At 36.8% G+C, this 17,251-nt stretch overlaps 1 protein-coding gene across 2 annotated transcripts in view; it reads right to left on the minus strand.

Annotated features, from left to right (window-relative positions):
- Positions 1-468: 468 nt before the first annotated feature.
- Positions 469-17,251, minus strand: part of CNST (consortin, connexin sorting protein) — a 114,772-nt gene continuing 97,989 nt past the window's right edge. For both annotated transcript variants that reach the window (XM_060305425.2, XM_030868508.3), the window contains 2 exons: positions 5,483-5,618; positions 469-2,333 (listed from right to left, as the gene is read on the minus strand). In XM_060305425.2, coding sequence (XP_060161408.1) covers positions 2,128-2,333; positions 5,483-5,618 — 342 coding nt within the window. In that variant the 3' untranslated portion in view covers positions 469-2,127. The remainder of the gene's footprint in view (positions 2,334-5,482; positions 5,619-17,251) is intronic.

Consider the following 17,251-nt stretch of genomic DNA (forward strand, 5'->3'; position numbering starts at 1 on the left):
AAGTAGTGAGGACACACGTGGTTCTTCTGAGACTCAACTGGACTCCACAGAGTACCAAAGTATTATCTCAGTTCTTTCACCTCAGTGTGAAGGTTCCCAGGAAACCTTCAGTTTCAGAAGTAATGGTCCTGGTGGCCAATAGGAAAACATGACATATAGAGTTTTTAGGACTTCAACAGTGACCTAAAAAGGTGAACAGGAGGGAAATTTTGACTTATCTTCACATAAAACCGGCAGAAATCAGCATCACCAAATTTCTGTAACTAGAAATCATGAGGGTAAAACAGAAGAGGTTTGTCTCTGATGGGGATGCCCCTCACAGTAGACTTTGTGAATGTCTTTTACAGAACCACATAATATAGTACCATCAACATTTTAAATATTTACATACAATTTGAATACAAATTCTTAAAATTTATAATAGAACATTAAAATAATCTTCTAATAAAATCATCCTTAAGTATAAGGAATCTAGATTTCAGTATCTTGTACACTTCTAAATAAATATCTTTGATCTATAATCCTTGAAAATATTATAGTTTATGGTGACATGATACAGACAAGTCAAACAGTATTATAAGTAAAAATAAAACATCAATTTAAAAATAAACAAGCCTAAAACCACACTGAGCTGAAATTATAGAAAATCAAAACACTAAGTATACAGTAATTAAATATCTAGCATTGGGATAACCAGATGCATGCTAAATGACACAATTTCAACTTCTATAAAAAGCCCTTTAAAAATCATAAGTCTAAATAAATAAGCAGAAACACAAAGGGAGGTACTGTACCAGCCAGTAACAACTAGAAAGAAAACTCTCTTTTTCTTTCAAATGATCCTCACAGAAAAACATGAAATAATAGTCACTTCCAGAAAACTATAGTTCATGTGTTTTGTTTCTTTTAGAATGCTGCCAATGACATAAAAAGCCAAAGCAAGGCTTCCTAATTGTTAGACCACTGCACCTTAGAAAAGGAAATTGACAGATTTAAATAAAAATCAGACATTTGCCTATTTAAGATATGATTGAATTTTCCCCTAATGACCTCACATTAGGTCTAAATCAAGCCCATGATATGAACGCACATTCAAGCATCTGAATGTATGATCTGTTAATACTGAATTATATATGATGATTTAATTTCATTTGCCAAAGTATTAGTTTATTTTACATAAGGCCAGAATTAAAACATCTAGAGCAGGAACTAATACCTTATTTATCTTTATAGAAGGGTTCTTAGATTCTCAGAACATAATAGGTGCTCAGTAAGTATTTATTGAATCGAGATGAATCCAGCATTTATTATATCAGGAAGCACTGAATCCACGATGAAACTGGTTGCCTGACACTCAGAGGGAGCTCTTTAATTTTACCTCTAGGCCTGTGATTAATTTCTGGCTAGTTAATAAAGTTAACTGTCACAGATCTGTCACAGTTTCTTAATTCAGGGCCAAGATTTGTACCGTTCATCTGTTCCACAGTTAAGCCTTCTTGAAAGTTTTGTGGCTGCACATCTATAGTCATGTTGAAAGAATAATCTTTGTTATTCTACGTTGGGTTTTTGCTTATGATAACTGTCTGAAATACACAAGCACACACACACAAACATAATCATTTCACAAATGGAAATCTGGAGAGTGCCCAAAGCCTAAATTACATAGCTCCCAAGGTGAACTAAAAAAAGACATTGAAACTGTAAGGTAACTCTTTTTCATTACACACAAACTTATTGCGTGATGGCTGGAAGCAATGTCTTTGGACAAACGGTTATAAACCACAAGTGTCCTTAGCCATTAGCCTGACAAGGTAGCCCAAAATGGTTTGGCTCCAACACTGCCCTGTTTAATTCTGTAGCTCATTACACTAGGAAACAGCGAGGAGGAGGTGGACATGCTCTCCAAAGACCATTCCTTCCATCCACAGTGCTCAGATCAATATCTGTATCATTATGTGGATTATTCTGAGTTCCTCTGTTTTGCCAGTTAAAGCTGCTGTTTCTGATGTTTGTGGTTCCTCACTGGGGAAGGGAGGCGCATGTTACAGAACTCTTGAAATAAAAGCTATTTAGAAAGTTTCACTCTTTGATTCTCACGGCCAGCATGCCTGTCCCTCTTGAATGCTGCTAGGAGAGGTAGATCCAGTGTTTAAGTCCTGCCATTCCCTGCAGTAACTTAGTGTAATAGAAATCCATGTTGTCTGCAAAGTCTGTACAAACAGGTGACTCCGTGTCACCAAAAGTGCAGTATAATGCAGTTCCTCCCACACTAAGGAAAACCGTCACTATGCACAGCAAGACCAGTAAAATACAGGAACCACCTCCAACTTCATCTGCAAACAGGAAAACAGAGTAAGGTTAAACTGACACAAAATTAATGCCTAGTATCTGCTGTCTGCTCACTGATTAAGATAACTAGATGTTTCTAATATTAGTCCTCTATGGATAGTCACTGACAGGAAGCTAGGACACCAATGACTATACAAGGACCTATTAGTTACCATAAAGATATATACTTGTAGAGCTTGTGAATGCTAAAATTAAAACTAGCTCATTTATACAATGAATATAACCATTTCCATAAAAAAAGAGAAAAAAATGGCAATACTTCTCTGATGTGCTCATAGCATTATTTTAGAGTACAAATTATACGTAACCTCACTATTACAGTATCTTTGGAGTTCACATCATGGGACCACCTTAAAGCAAAGTCAATTTGATATTAAACAAACAAGCAAAAATGTCTGAGTGGGATCTTGCATCTTAGTAATACTCAATTTTATCTTTCAGTGGAATAGTGAAGTTCTAGCTAGTACAGTAATTTCATTTCTTAAACAACTTTGGCAGGCTTGTTTTTAATAAAGATGTCCACATGAGTCTTTCTATATTGAAGAAAATAACTACTCTCTGTTGAAAGTCTTAATGATCACTCATAATTAAAGAAAAATTAAAAATATTTGGAAAAGACTAAGAAGTTTTATGATCAGCATGATGAGGGTGTACCAAAACCTTCTCGGAAGGTAATCTGGCAGTATCTATTAACATTTTAAATTAATTTATCATCCAGCCTGGGGCACTTTTGACAGTGAAAGAGTGTTAAGTGAATGCAGTGCTGGGATAATAGGTATAAACAAGGAAGGACTGCCTGAGGCCAACTGGTCCATATGGTCCTGATCACCTAGCCTAGCAAATCCACTTTCAGGAATTAAGCCTACAGATCTGCACAAAACACAATAGCATATTTACAGGCATGTTCACTGCAGCAAAGTTTGTTATAACATAAAGTTGAGAATAACTTAGTTATTCTAGTTACAATGGAAGAGTTAAATAATTATGGGAGATTCATATCATGGAATACTATGCAACTGTTTTACAGAATGGAGTAAATTTAATACATGTTCAAAGAAAGATGTCCAAGATTGATGGTTAAATTAAAAAGCCGTGACATAACGGTATATAATGAACCATTCATGTTAAAAAAAAAAAGGGCACATGTGTATGTACGCACATATACATGCATATATACAGAATGTGTTTTGAAAGGATGGTAAGAACTTCAATCAATACCTGGGGGAAACCCTCAAGGGAGGGAGGGTTGGGAGCCTTAAACTTTCTACTTCATTATTGTCTAAGTTTTTTCATGATTAGTGTATATTACTTTTATGATTAAAAACACAAATTTTACAGAACCCAATATAAACCAAATAGAATTTATTTGGAAGATTTTACAGTAATATGTGAATATATTCTCCCCATAAAAATTTAAACATGAAAGTATCTAAGAGTCTAAGGGACTCTTCCCTTTTATTCCTACCCAATCATATTCCCCTCTCAACCAAGAGGTAAACACTGTTAAATATGGTGTGTATCCTTCTAGATCAAACACATGTGGTTTCAGGATTTTTATAAAAACAGGATTATGTAATTGTATTGTCCTGTGATTTACACATTTACAGTTTAATAGATTTTAATAATTAAAAGACATTAATAGATTTAATAATTTATACTTAGCATAATTTTTATACACACAAATAAAAAGGATCATATCATTCATGTTGTGTTTCTTGGGGTTTTTTTGGTTTTTGGTCAGTTCAGTATTTTTACCATCTTTTCTCTTTTTGGCATGATTCCCACCCACCCTCTTATCTTTGTTAACAATCTAGTTTATGTACTTTTCTGGGTATTTCTTCATTATCATATATTTATATACAAACATTTAGATACAATTTATTTTAAAACATCTACTTTGTTTTAACTACATGCACTGATAGTATTTAGAGCTGTGCTGCCCAACATGGAAGCCAGGAGGCACAGGCGGCTACTGAGCACAAGTTACGTGACTTAGTGTAAGACGAGATGGCTACTAAGGGAACTAGGGACTGTCAGTTCTAAATCCTGGGTTCCCCCTACTGTGTATGCAATGATTCAATACCAATTGGTACAAACAAAGAATTGAGCACTTTATCTGGAGAGGACTGTGATAGTTACAAGCAAGGTGCAGAGGTAAAATGAGGGGTGGGAACAGATTATTTCCAAGGTTCCTACCAGCTTTATAATTGTAAAAATTTAGAAACCTCTACTGCTATCACTTTATGTCATATTTAGAAAGCGTATCTACACGTTGACACTGTTATTTTAACAATGCAGTTGTTTTATAAACATGAAAAGCATACTGACAGGTTCTTGGCTATATTTCTACTCACTCTGATTTACCTAGGCCCTAGACAAATTTAACCACTACCTTAAATATAAGCCCAGGAGGAAAAAAAAATCAAACAATAGCAACAGTGCTAAACTGTACTCTTTTTTTTTTTTTTTTCCGGTACGCGGACCTCTCACTGTTGTGGCCTCTCCCGTTGAGGAGCACAGGCTCCGGACGCGCAGGCTCAGCGGCCATGGCTCACGGGCCCAGCCGCTCCGCGGCATGTGGGATCTTCCCGGACCGGGGCACGAATCCGTGTCCCCTGCATCGGCAGGTGGACTCTCAACCACTGCGCCACCAGGGAAGCCCTAAACTGTACTCTTGAGAGACACCTCTTTCTACAGAGTCAAGAAGAAATCACCGAAGAGAAAATATTTGTAATCCATAAATATTTTCCACATCAGTCAAGAAGGAGTATGAACTGCCACTGAAAAGAAGACAAAAATAGCAGGCTCACTAAAAAACACCAAACAAAAACTAGAAAATAAAACACGAAACAAAGAAACTGAAATAAGCTCTGAAAATTGAGGACTATCTGTGGGACAGGAAGGCAATGAGATGAATTTTGCAACTTGCTCACTTATTTGAGCAAAACAAATTGCTTAGGAATTATTTAAGAACTGATGATAGTTTGATCCTCTGTGTTTCTTTACAGAAGATAAAGCAACTAAGTCCACATATTCTTTACAAATCCTGTTACCAAACACCTTATTGTACATTAATTCATTCTTTCAGCAAACACTGATCAAATCTGTGTTAGACACAGTCTGAGCACTTTACCTTGATCTAAGCTGTCGTCTATTTCTTGGAATCTCACTCTTCGTTTAGATGGTTTCTGTTGCATCTGGGCAGGATGATCTCCTACAGTATTATTCCTCTTCTTTAATATAGAGACCAATCCTTCAGCATGAACAACCTGTCAGAGATTGTAAGCACTGTTTGTTATATTATGGTGGGACATATCAGTGATGTTTTACATGTAATGGTAAGAAGGCTAATTCAGTTCAAGGGGTATCTGAAGTCCTATTAGAGGTTTAACCAATTCCTATAGAAAAAAATCACAGTCGTCAAAATCTAACAGAATAATACTTTGTCTTCAGATATTGCCAAATACACATATCTAAAAGTCTGATTGCTCTTCTAAAGCCCTGACTTGATTCCAGGGCCAGGCAGTGTGACACAGCATGGACTGGAAATCAGGCCTAGTTTATCCTCATTTACAGCTCCGCTTCCCTGTTAAGTCATCTATAAAGTGATTCCTTATGGCCTCTCTTTGCTTAACCATTAGTCCTGGGTTTTGCTTTATAACAGAGGCTGCTTTTTTCATTCATCAGCAATTTTTAAGAAATGAACATGTGAGACTTAAAATATATTCGATACCAACTTTTACCATCAAAATGAGTGTTGTCCTCAGTTCCCCTGAGAAACTACACATTTACTAAGTAATGTTCTAGTGCTCTAAATGTCTTAAGGACTTCTCTTCTAGAATATCTCTTAGACCCAGTTTACTAGGGACACCCTGTAGTATGCAGAGGGTGGCAAACTATGGCCACTAGGCCAAAGGCCTGCTGCCTAGTTTTGCAAATAGAATTTAATTGGAGCACAGCCAAGGTTACTTATCCACATATCGTGTATGGCTGCTACAACGGCAGAAGTGAGTACAGACCATAAAGTCTAAACTGTTCAGTATTTGGCCCTTAGAAAAAGAAAAGAAATAGAAAAAGACTTCTATTATTTCTTTAGTCCCCCTGCTACCCCCTTCTATGCTGTCTTTCCAGTTTTCACTTGGGACACCTCTCTTCTGCCTCCACCCCACCCTTTATTTAGGAACAAAGACAAAACAGAAACCCTTGCCATTTAGGAGTTAAAAGACTCTGAGGCACAGGGAGAAAGAGAACAGAATCAGTTGGTAGAGGCAACTGGGAAGCTGGAGGCCTTACCATAGGCCCCCCTAGGCAGTAGGTTGATTCACAGAAGTTGACTTGTGAGTTGCCTGCTTGAACAAGCTGTAGGTGATGACATAGGTGGGCATTGTGGCCCTAACACTGCTGATGTCAGTGACTTGCTGGTATCCGATCACTGTAAGCTGAGGACTTCCTGTAATGTCATTTATCGGATCAATGGTATAAAATATTTAATATGACTTCCAGTTCCAGCCAGCCACCTCTGATAATGAGCTATACATAAACACTACAGATTCTATTAGTTCTTTTTATAACTCAATGCTTTTAGGGCCAAATAACTCAATATAGTCTTCTACTGGGCTTCCCTGAACATGGGTCTATAGAAACCATTATCTCAAAAAAAAAAAATGTTAGCAATTTATTCTTTTTATAGAAAATATGTATTTCAGATGAGGTAGTTCTTCTGAGAAAGCTAAAATACTTTAGTGACATTAAAATGATAAGTACAAATTATGCAAAGGAATAGTTTTTCAAATCTTTCGTTAGAAAGCAACAATATTAAAGACCATCTTCATACAGCAAAGAAAAATGATTTTACAAGTACCTTGCTGAAACTGGGTACTTGAGGAAGGGAAAGAAACCCTAATAAGTTTCTAAAGAGCAAGACATGGAAAATGGAAATTAATTTTAATGAGTATATTACTACTAAAGATATATCATTGACTTTTTAAATTTTTAGTAAATGTAAAAAAAAATAGGAACTTTTCATAGATTCATTCACTATCTATTTCATTCCATAAAATAGTACATTTACCAAGAGTGAATTCACCTACCATAGGTGTTTTGAAGTTGCTTTAACTACTTAGAAAAAACAATCCTATTAAGAATAGTTACAAAGACAAGCTCCAGAGTTGCATTACTGTTAACTGTACGTCTTTATGATCTGAGTTTTGAATCTGTAAATTCAAGAGACAGACCCAATAATAAATCAAAAGACACTGCAAATATGAATAAATGGATGTTGAAAGACCAAGAGAAACTCTCAAAATCATCTGGAAAGACACAGAATGTGCTTCCAAGACCTAGAAGCTAGTCCTAGTACAGCAGCTGTTAGGCCCCTACCTTACCTCCTGCTTGCCCTAATCTGGTGTGTTGGGCTCCAGAAGTCATATAGTTAAGGGATACAAGACTTCCCAAGTGGCCCCATCTTATTTACTATGGATGGCAATGAACTTTGGCAAATTTTTGAAAAAGGGAAGAAGTAAGAGTATGAGACATTACAGTTGTGTGGGATGAGCCAACATTTTATCTTGACACCCTCCCCACTCAACCCTTAATTCCTGGCAAAAAATCTATCCACAGCCTTTACATGCTTTTCCTTTTTCTCTCCCACCAAGAATCTTTTGTTTCAGCAGGCCTGCTCCAGTGTCTGAAGTGAAGGAATGTGTTCTTTTCCATTATTTCCTTTCAGTCTTATTCAGGGATCTTCTCCAGGGATCTTTCTTTTTTTAACTGCCCTCTTGTCCTATAGTTTATAGGGATGGTGGGACCAAGTTTAGGCATAGGAGATGCAAGCCAAGGGGGAAACTCTTAAAAGACAGGTGGGTGCGGTCCTTTCTGTTCTGACAAGAGTTTGGGGCAAGCGTCTTAGAACCTACCCCTAGTACAGAAATTCCTACTTATCATACCAAGACAGTCAAACAAAAAGAAATGACTTTGGTAGAGTTTACCTTAATTTTATGGTAGAAGGCAATTAAGTTAAAACAAAGTCATGGTCTTAGTCTACAGTTTCATTCAGAAGACTGCCAAGTGTTTCTAAGTAGGTTGGGAAATTGAGTTATGGCACACAGAAATGTGTCTTCTCCAAACTACTCTTAAAAAACATTTCTATGCTTTTAATTTTTTAACATAATGTCAATATTAAAAGGTTAAGAAACTTTAAACCTCAAAAAATAAAGCTTTAAAAACTAAATTTAGGGAATTCCCTGGCAGTCTAGTGGTTAGAACTCCACGCTCTCACTGCTATGGGCCTGGGTTCAATTCCTGTTCAGGGAACTAAGATCCCACAAGCCGCATGGTGCGGCCAAAAAAAACGTTAAAAAAAAACCAGACTAAATTTAGTTTCCCGCTTCAATTACCAAATTCCTTTCCTACCAAAACAAAGTATACCAAGCCTTTACACTGAGAACAAAAAGACTGTCTAAGCTGTAATTAGTGTAATTGTTACTGGTGGTACTCTATGAATAAGTGCAGAATTAAAACAAATAACGAAACATCCATCCGACCTAGCCCTGTATATTTATAAATAAATAGCTCTTCTGCACTTTCCCCTCAAACAGCAATGATCATCTTAAATAGCATTTTAATAATGAACTGTTTGTAAAAAACAAAATTATTCTGCAACTCTGCTGGCACATTCAGAGAGGCCTTGCTGTTAGATCTGCCTCCTCAAATTAAAGGAGAAAATAGATACCAAATAATATTCTTCTACTGATCAAGGCTTTACTCAACCCAGAAACTCAAGGTTGGTAAATTTTGCTTGGTTTCCAGATAACTTGAGAAATAACATTCATAAATCATATTAGTATATTATAAACAGCTTAAATGCCAGCAATTTCACTGTAGAGAATGAAATTCCGGTCATTCAGGGTCAAATTTTCCAGTACTGTTCTTCACTGAAGGAACAAGTCATGGATCTCCGCCTGGTCCTTTAGATTTGGGCTCCATAATAAGAACTATGATTTAGTGAACCTGCACTTTATGTAAAGACCTTTACATAATATTTCATACTTAATCTTTACAACTCTATTACACAGGCATTACCAGTCCTATTTTACAGATGAAGAGGCCAAGCTGAGAAAGCTTAAATAACTTGCTTACATTTGTAGCACCAGTTATGGGCAGAGTTGAATACTAACTCAAGATTAAACCTCTTGCCATTTCCCTAATGCGAAAAGATCTTATTTTCTATGAGTATTAAAATTTTGCTTAGTGTCATTTGTTATAATACATATTACAATTCAAATTAGATGAACAGAACTTTCAAATAAACCTAATAAGTTTCTTTTGTCTTTCCAAAACACTTTATAGCAATAAATCCTTATCTTATACATCACCTGAATTAAGAGATACTTAAACTAATGGCTAAAACCGTCAGTCTAGAGACACTGCGGAGGAGAAGGTTAGATGAAAAATCCTTTGTGTCATTCAATAATCCGAAAGTACATTAATGTCATGGCTACTACTACAGCAAATTAATATAACAAGTCACAGCAGGAGCAAGAGGAGGCAGCTAAATGGAGGAAATCCGTCTTCTAGAAGTAACACGACGGTGCTCTCTGGCACTACAATGCTGCATCTTAGAACAAGACAACATGGAGAGTAAAAAACAAATGATGATGAAGTACATTGATATTGAATTTTTCAAAGATTAATTTAAAAAGGAAAAAAGGGCGCATGCGTGGTCCTACCACAATGTCGGCGCCTAGTCCATAGTGAGGGTGACAAGAAGTTAGTTTTCTTAGGACCAAGGAGGCAACCTTGCACCTGCAGGAAGACTTGTTGCCCCACCCATAGGGAGGAATAAGCTTCCTGTTACGGCTGCAACTGCTAAGAACCCGGCCTTGCTGTGGTTTCTCCCAGACATTTTATAGATACCGTGTGGCTGACAGGGTCTTGGTGCTCCAGTCTGGTGTCAGGCCTGACCCTCTGAGGTGGGAGAGCCGAGTTCAGGATATTCGTCCACCAGAGACCTCCTGGCTCCATGTAATATAAAACAGCAAAAGCTCTCCCGGAGATCTCCACCTCAACGCTAAGACCCAGATGCACTCAACGACAGCAAGCTACAGTGCTGGACACCCTATGCCAAAAAACTAGCAATACAGGAACACAACCCCACCCATTAGCAGAGAGGCTACCTAAAATCATAATAAGGTCAGAGGCACCCCAAAACACACCACTGGATGCGGTCCTGCCCACCAGAAAGACAAGATTCAGCCTCATCCACCAGAACACAGGCACCAGTCCCCTCCACCAGGTAGCCTACACAACCCACTGAACCAACCTTAGCCACTGGGGCAGATACCAAAAACAACGGGAATGACGAACCTGCAGCCTGTGAAAAGGAGACCCCAAACACAGTAAGTTAAGCAAAATGAGAAGACAGAGAAACACAGCAGATGAAGGAGCAAGGTAAAAACCCACCAGACCAAATAAATGAAGAGGAAATAGGCAGTCTACCTGAAAGAGAATTCAGAGTAATGATAGTAAAGATGATCCAAAATCTCGTTAATAGAATGGAGAAAATACAAGAAACGTTTAACAAGGACCTAAAAGAAGTAAAGAGCAAACAAACAATGATGAACAACACAATAACTAAAACTAAAAATTCTCTAGAAGGACACAATAGTAGAATAACTGAGGCAGAAGAACGGATAAAGTGACCTGGAAGATAAAACGGCGGAAAGAACTACTGCAGAGCAGAATAAAGAAAAAAGAATGAAAAGAACTGAGGACAGTCTTAGAGACCCCTGGGACAACATTAAACGCACCAATATTTGAATTAGAGGGTTCCCAGAAAAAGAGAGAAAGAGAGGGACTGAGAAAATATTTGAAGAGATAATAGTTGAAAACTTCCCTAATATGGGAAAGGAAATAGTCAAGTCCAGGAAGTGCAGAGAGTCCCATAAAGGATAAATACAAGGAGAAACAGTCCAAGACACATATTAATCACACTATCAAAAAATAAATACAAAGAAAAAAATATTAAAAGAAGCAAGGGAAAAACAACAAATAACACACAAGGGAATCCCCATAAGGTTAACAGCTGATCTTTCAGCAGGAACTCTGCAAGCCAGAAGGGAGTGGCAGGACATATTTAAAGTGATGAAGGGGTAAAACCTACAACCAAGATTACTCTACCCAGCAAGGACCTCATTCAGATTTGATGGAGAAATTAAAACCTTTACAGACAAGCAAAACCTAACAGAGTTCAGCACCACCGAACCAGCTTTACAACAAATGCTAAAGGAACTTCTCTAGGCAAGCAACACAAGAGAAGGAAAAGACCTACAATAACAAACCCAAAACAATTAAGAAAATGGGAATAGGAACATACATATCGATAATTACCTTAAATGTAAATGGACTGAATGCTCCCACCAAAAGACACAGACTGGCTGAATGGATACAAAAACAAGACGCATATATATGCTGTCTACAAGAGACCCACTTCAGACCTAGGGACACATACAGACTGAAAGTGAGGGGATGGAAAAAGATATTCCATGCAAATGGAAATCAAAAGAAAGCTCGAGTAGCAATATTCATATCAGATAAAATAGACATTAAAATAAAGACTGTTACAAGAGACAAGGAAGGACACTACATACTGATCAAGGGATCAATCCAAGAAGACGATACAACAATTATAAATATATATGCACCCAAAATAGGAGCACCTCAATACATAAGGCAACTGCTAACAGCTATAAAAGAGGAAATCAACAGTAACACAATAATAGTGGGGGACTTTCACACCTCACTTACACCAATGGACAAATCATCCAAACAGAAAATTAACAAGGAAACACAAGCTTTAAATGACACAATAGACCAGATAGATTTAATTGATATTTATAGGACATTCCGTCCAAAAACAGCAGATTACACTTTCTTCTCAGGAAATCATATCAAGCGTATTTTCTGACCACAACGCTATGAGATTAGAAACCAATTACAGGGAAAAAACGTAAAAAACAGAAAAACATGGAGGCTAAGCAATACGTTACTAAATAACCAAGGATCACTGAAGAAATCAAAGAGGAAATCAAAAACTGCCTAGAGACAAAGGACAATGCAACATGACAATCCAGAACCTATGGGATGCAGCAAAAGCAGTTCTAAGAGGGAAGTTTATAGGTACACAAGCCTACCTCAAGAAACAAGAAACATCTCAAAAAAACAATCTAATCTTACACCTAAAGGAACTACAGAAGGAAGAAGAAACAAAACCCAAAGTCAGCAGAAGGAAAGAAATCATAAAGATCAGAGCAGAAATAAATGAAATAGAAACAAAGAAAACAATAGCAGAAATCAATAAAACTAAAAGCTGGTTCTTTGAGAAGATAAACAAAATTGATAACCCATTAGCCAGACTCATCAAAATAAACAGGGAGAAGACTCAAATCAATAAAATTAGAAATGTAAAAGAAGTTACAACATACACCACAGGAATACAAAGCATCCTAAGAGAGCACTACAAGCAACTCTATGCCAATAAATCGACAACCTGGAAAAAAAGGACAAATTCTTAGAGAGGTATAACCTTCCAAGACTGAACCAGGAGGAAATAGAAAATATGAACAGACCAATCACAAGTAATAAAGTTAAAACTGTGATTAAAAATCTACAAACAAACAAAACTCCAGGAGCAGATGGCTTCACAAGTGAATTCTATCAAACATTTAGAGAAGAGCTAACACCCAACCTTCTCAAACTGTTCCAAAAAATTGCAAAGGAAGGAAAACTCCCAAACTCATTCTATGAGGCCACCATCACCCTGATAGCAAAACCAGACAGAGATACTATGGAAAAAGAAAACTACAGACCAATATCACTGATGAATATACATGCAAAAATCCTCAACCAAATACTAGGAAACACAATTCAACAACGCATTAAAAGGATCATACACCATGATCAAGTGGGATTTATCCAGGGATGCAAGATTCCTCAATATAAGCAAATCAATCAATGTGATACACCATATTAACAAACTGAAGAATAAAAGCCATATGATCATCTCAACAGATGCAGAAAAAGCTTTTGACAAAATTCAACACCTATTTATGATAAAAACTCTCCAGAAAGTGGGCATAGAGGGAACCTACCTCAACATAATAAAGGCTATATACGACAACCCCACAGCCAACATCATTCTCAATGGTGAAAAACTGAAAGCATTTCCTCTAAGATCAGGAATAAGACAAGGATGTCCACTCTCACCACTATTATTCAAAATAGTTTTGGAAGTCCTAGCCACGGCAATCAGAGAAGAAAAAGAAATAAAAGGAATACAGATTGGAAAAGAAGAAGTAAAACTGTCACTGTTTGCAGATGACATGACACTGTACATAGAGAATCCTAAAGATGCCAGCAGAAAACTATTAGAGCTAATCAATGAATTTGGTAAAGTTGCAGGATACAAAATTAATGCAGAGAAATCTCTTGCATTCCTATACACTAATGCTGAGAAATCTGAAAGAGAAATTAATAACAATTAAGAAATTATTAAGAAATTAGTAACAAAAAGAATAAAATACCTAGGAATAAACCTACTTAGGGAGACAAAAGACCTGTATGCAGAAAACTATATGACATTGATGAAAGAAATTAAAGATGATACCAACAGATGGAGAGATATACCATGCTCTTGGATTGGAAGAATCAACATTGTGAAAATGAGTATACTACCCATAGCAATCTACAGATTCAGTGCAATCCCTATCAAATTATCAATGGCATTTTTTACAGAACTAGAACAAACAATCTGAAAATTTGTACGGAGACACAAAAGACCCCGAATAGCCAAAGCAGTTTTGAGGGAAAAAAACGGAGCTGGAGGAATCAGACTCCCTGACTTCAGACTATACTACAAAGCTACAGTAATCAAGACAACATGGTACTGGCACAAAAACAGAAATATAGATCAATGGAACAAGATAGAAAGCCCAGAGATAAACCCACGCACCTATGGTCAACTAATCTATGACAAAGGAGGCAAGGAAATACAATGGAGAAAAGACTGTCTCTTCAGTAAGTGGTGCTGGGAAAACTGGACAGCTACATGTAAAAGAATAAAATTAGAACACTCCCTAACACCATACACAAAAATAAACTCAAAATGGATTAGAGACCTAAATGTAAGACTGGACACTATAAAACTCTTAGAGGAAAACATAGGAAGAACACTCTTTGACATAAATCACAGCAAGATGTTTTTGATTGACCTCTGGTGGTCCAAATGGGACCTAATGAAACTTAAAAGCTTTTGCACAGCAAAGAAAACCATAAACAAGACGAAAAGGCAACCCTCAGAATGGGAGAAAATATTTGCAAACGAATCAATGGACAAAGGATTAATCTCCAAAATACATAAACAGCTCATGCAGCTCAATATTAAAAAAACAAACAACCCAATCCAAAAATGGGCAGAAGACCTAAATAGACATTTCTCCAAAGAAGATGTACAGATGGCCAAGGAGCACATGAAAAGCTGCTCAACATCACTAATTATTAGAGAAATGCAAATCAAAACTATAATGAGGTATCACCTCACACCGGTCAGAATGGCCATCATCAAAAAATCTACAAACAATAAATGCTGGAGAGGGTGTGGAGAGAAGGGAACCCTTATGCATTGTTGGTGGGAAGTAAACTGATACAGCCACTATGAAGAACAGAATGGAGGTTCCTTAAAAAACTAAAAATAGAACTACCGTATGACCCAGCAATCCCACTACTGGGCATATACCCAGAGGAAACCATAATTCAAAAAGACACATGCACTCCAATGTTCATTGAAGCACTGTTTACAAATAGCCAGGTCACGGAAGCAACCTAAATGCCCATCGACAGACGAATGGATAGGGAAGATTTGGTAAATATATACAATGGAATATTACTCAGCCATGAAAAGGAACGAAATTGGGTCGTTTGTAGAGATGTGGATGAATCTAGAGACTGTCATACAGAGTGAGGTAAGTCAGAAAGGGAAAGACAAATATCGTATATTAACGCAAGTATGTCGAACCTAGAAAAATGATAGAGATGAACCAGTTTGCAGGGCAGAAATTGAGACACAGATGTAGGGGAGAACTGTATGGACACCAAGGTGGGAAGGCGCCAGGGGGTTGGGGGTGGTGGTGTGATGAATTCGGAGATTGGGATTGACATGTATACACCGATGTGTATAAAATGGATGACTAATAAGAACCTGCTGCATAAAAAAATAAAATATAAATAAAAAATAAATTAAAAAAGGGATCATGATCTGTGGTGTTTATCCCAGGAATGGAAGGATTCTTCAATATATGCAAATCAATGTGATAAACCATATTAACAAACTGAAGGTGGAAAACCATATGATCATCTCAATAGATGCAGAAAAAACTTCTGACAAAATTCAACACCCATTTATGATAAAAACCCTCCAGAAAGTAGGCATAGAGGGAACTTACCTCAACATAATAAAGGCCATATATGACAAACCCACAGCCAACATTGTTCTCAATGGTGAAAAACTGAAACCATTTCCTCTAAGATCAGGAACGAGACAAGGTTGTCCACTCTCACCACCACTATTCAACATAGTTTTGAAAGTTTTAACCACAGGGATCAGAGAAGAAAAAGAAATAAAAGGAATCCAAATTGCAAAAGAAGTAAAGCTGTCACTGTTTGCAGATGACATGATACTATACATAGAGAGTCCTACATATGGTACCAAAAACTACTAGGACTAATCAATGAATTTGGTAAAGTAGCAGGATACAAAATTAATGCACAGAAATCTCTTGCATTTCTATACACTAATAATGAAAAATCTGAAAGAGAAATTAAGGAAACACTCCCATTTACCATTGCCACAAAAAGATAAAAATCCCTAGGAATAAACCTACCTAAAGAGACAAAAGACCTGTATGCAGAAAACTATAAGATACTGATTAAAGAAATTAAAGATGATACAAAGATGGAGAGATATACCATGTTCCTGGATTGGAAGAATCAACCTTGTGAAAATGATTATACTACCCAAAGCAATTCACAGATTCAATGCAATCCCTATCAAACTACCAGTGTCATTTTTCATAGAACTAGAACAAAAAAATTAACAATTTGTATGGAAACACAAAAGACCCCAAATAGTGAAAGTGATCTTGAGAAAGAAAAATGGAGCTGGAAGAATTAGGCTCCCGGACTTCAGTCCAGACTACAAAGCTACAGTAATCAAGACAGTATGGTACTGGCACAAAAACAGAAATATAGATCAATGGAACAGGATAGGAAGCCCAGAGATAAACCCACGCACATATGGTCACCTTATTTTTGATAAAGGAGGCAAGAAGATACAATGGAGAAAAGTCAGCCTCTTCAATAAGTGTTGCTGGGAAAACTGGACAGCTACTTGGAAAAGAATGAAATTAGAGCACTCCCTAACACCATACACAAAAATAAACTGAAAATGGATTAAAGAACTGAATGTAAGGCCAGACACTATAAAACTCTTAGAGGAAAACATAGGCAGAACACTCTATGACATAAATCACAGCAAGATCCTTTTTGACCCACCTCCTAGAGAAATGGAAATAAAAACAAAAATAAACAAATGGGACATAATACAACTTAAAAGCTTTTGCACAGCAAAGGAAACCATAAACAAGATGAAAAGACAACCCTTAGAATGGGAGAAAATATTTGCAAATGAAGCAACTTACAAAGGATTAATCTCCAAAATTTACAAGCAGCTCATGCAGCTCAGCTTAATATCAAAAAAAAAAAAAAAAACCAACCCAATCCAAAAATGGGCAGAAGACCTAAATAGACATTTCTCCAAAGAAGATATACAGATTGCCAACAAACACATTAA

This window comes from Globicephala melas, chromosome 1, assembly GCF_963455315.2.
Source record: "Globicephala melas chromosome 1, mGloMel1.2, whole genome shotgun sequence".
Lineage (NCBI taxonomy): Eukaryota > Metazoa > Chordata > Mammalia > Artiodactyla > Delphinidae > Globicephala > Globicephala melas.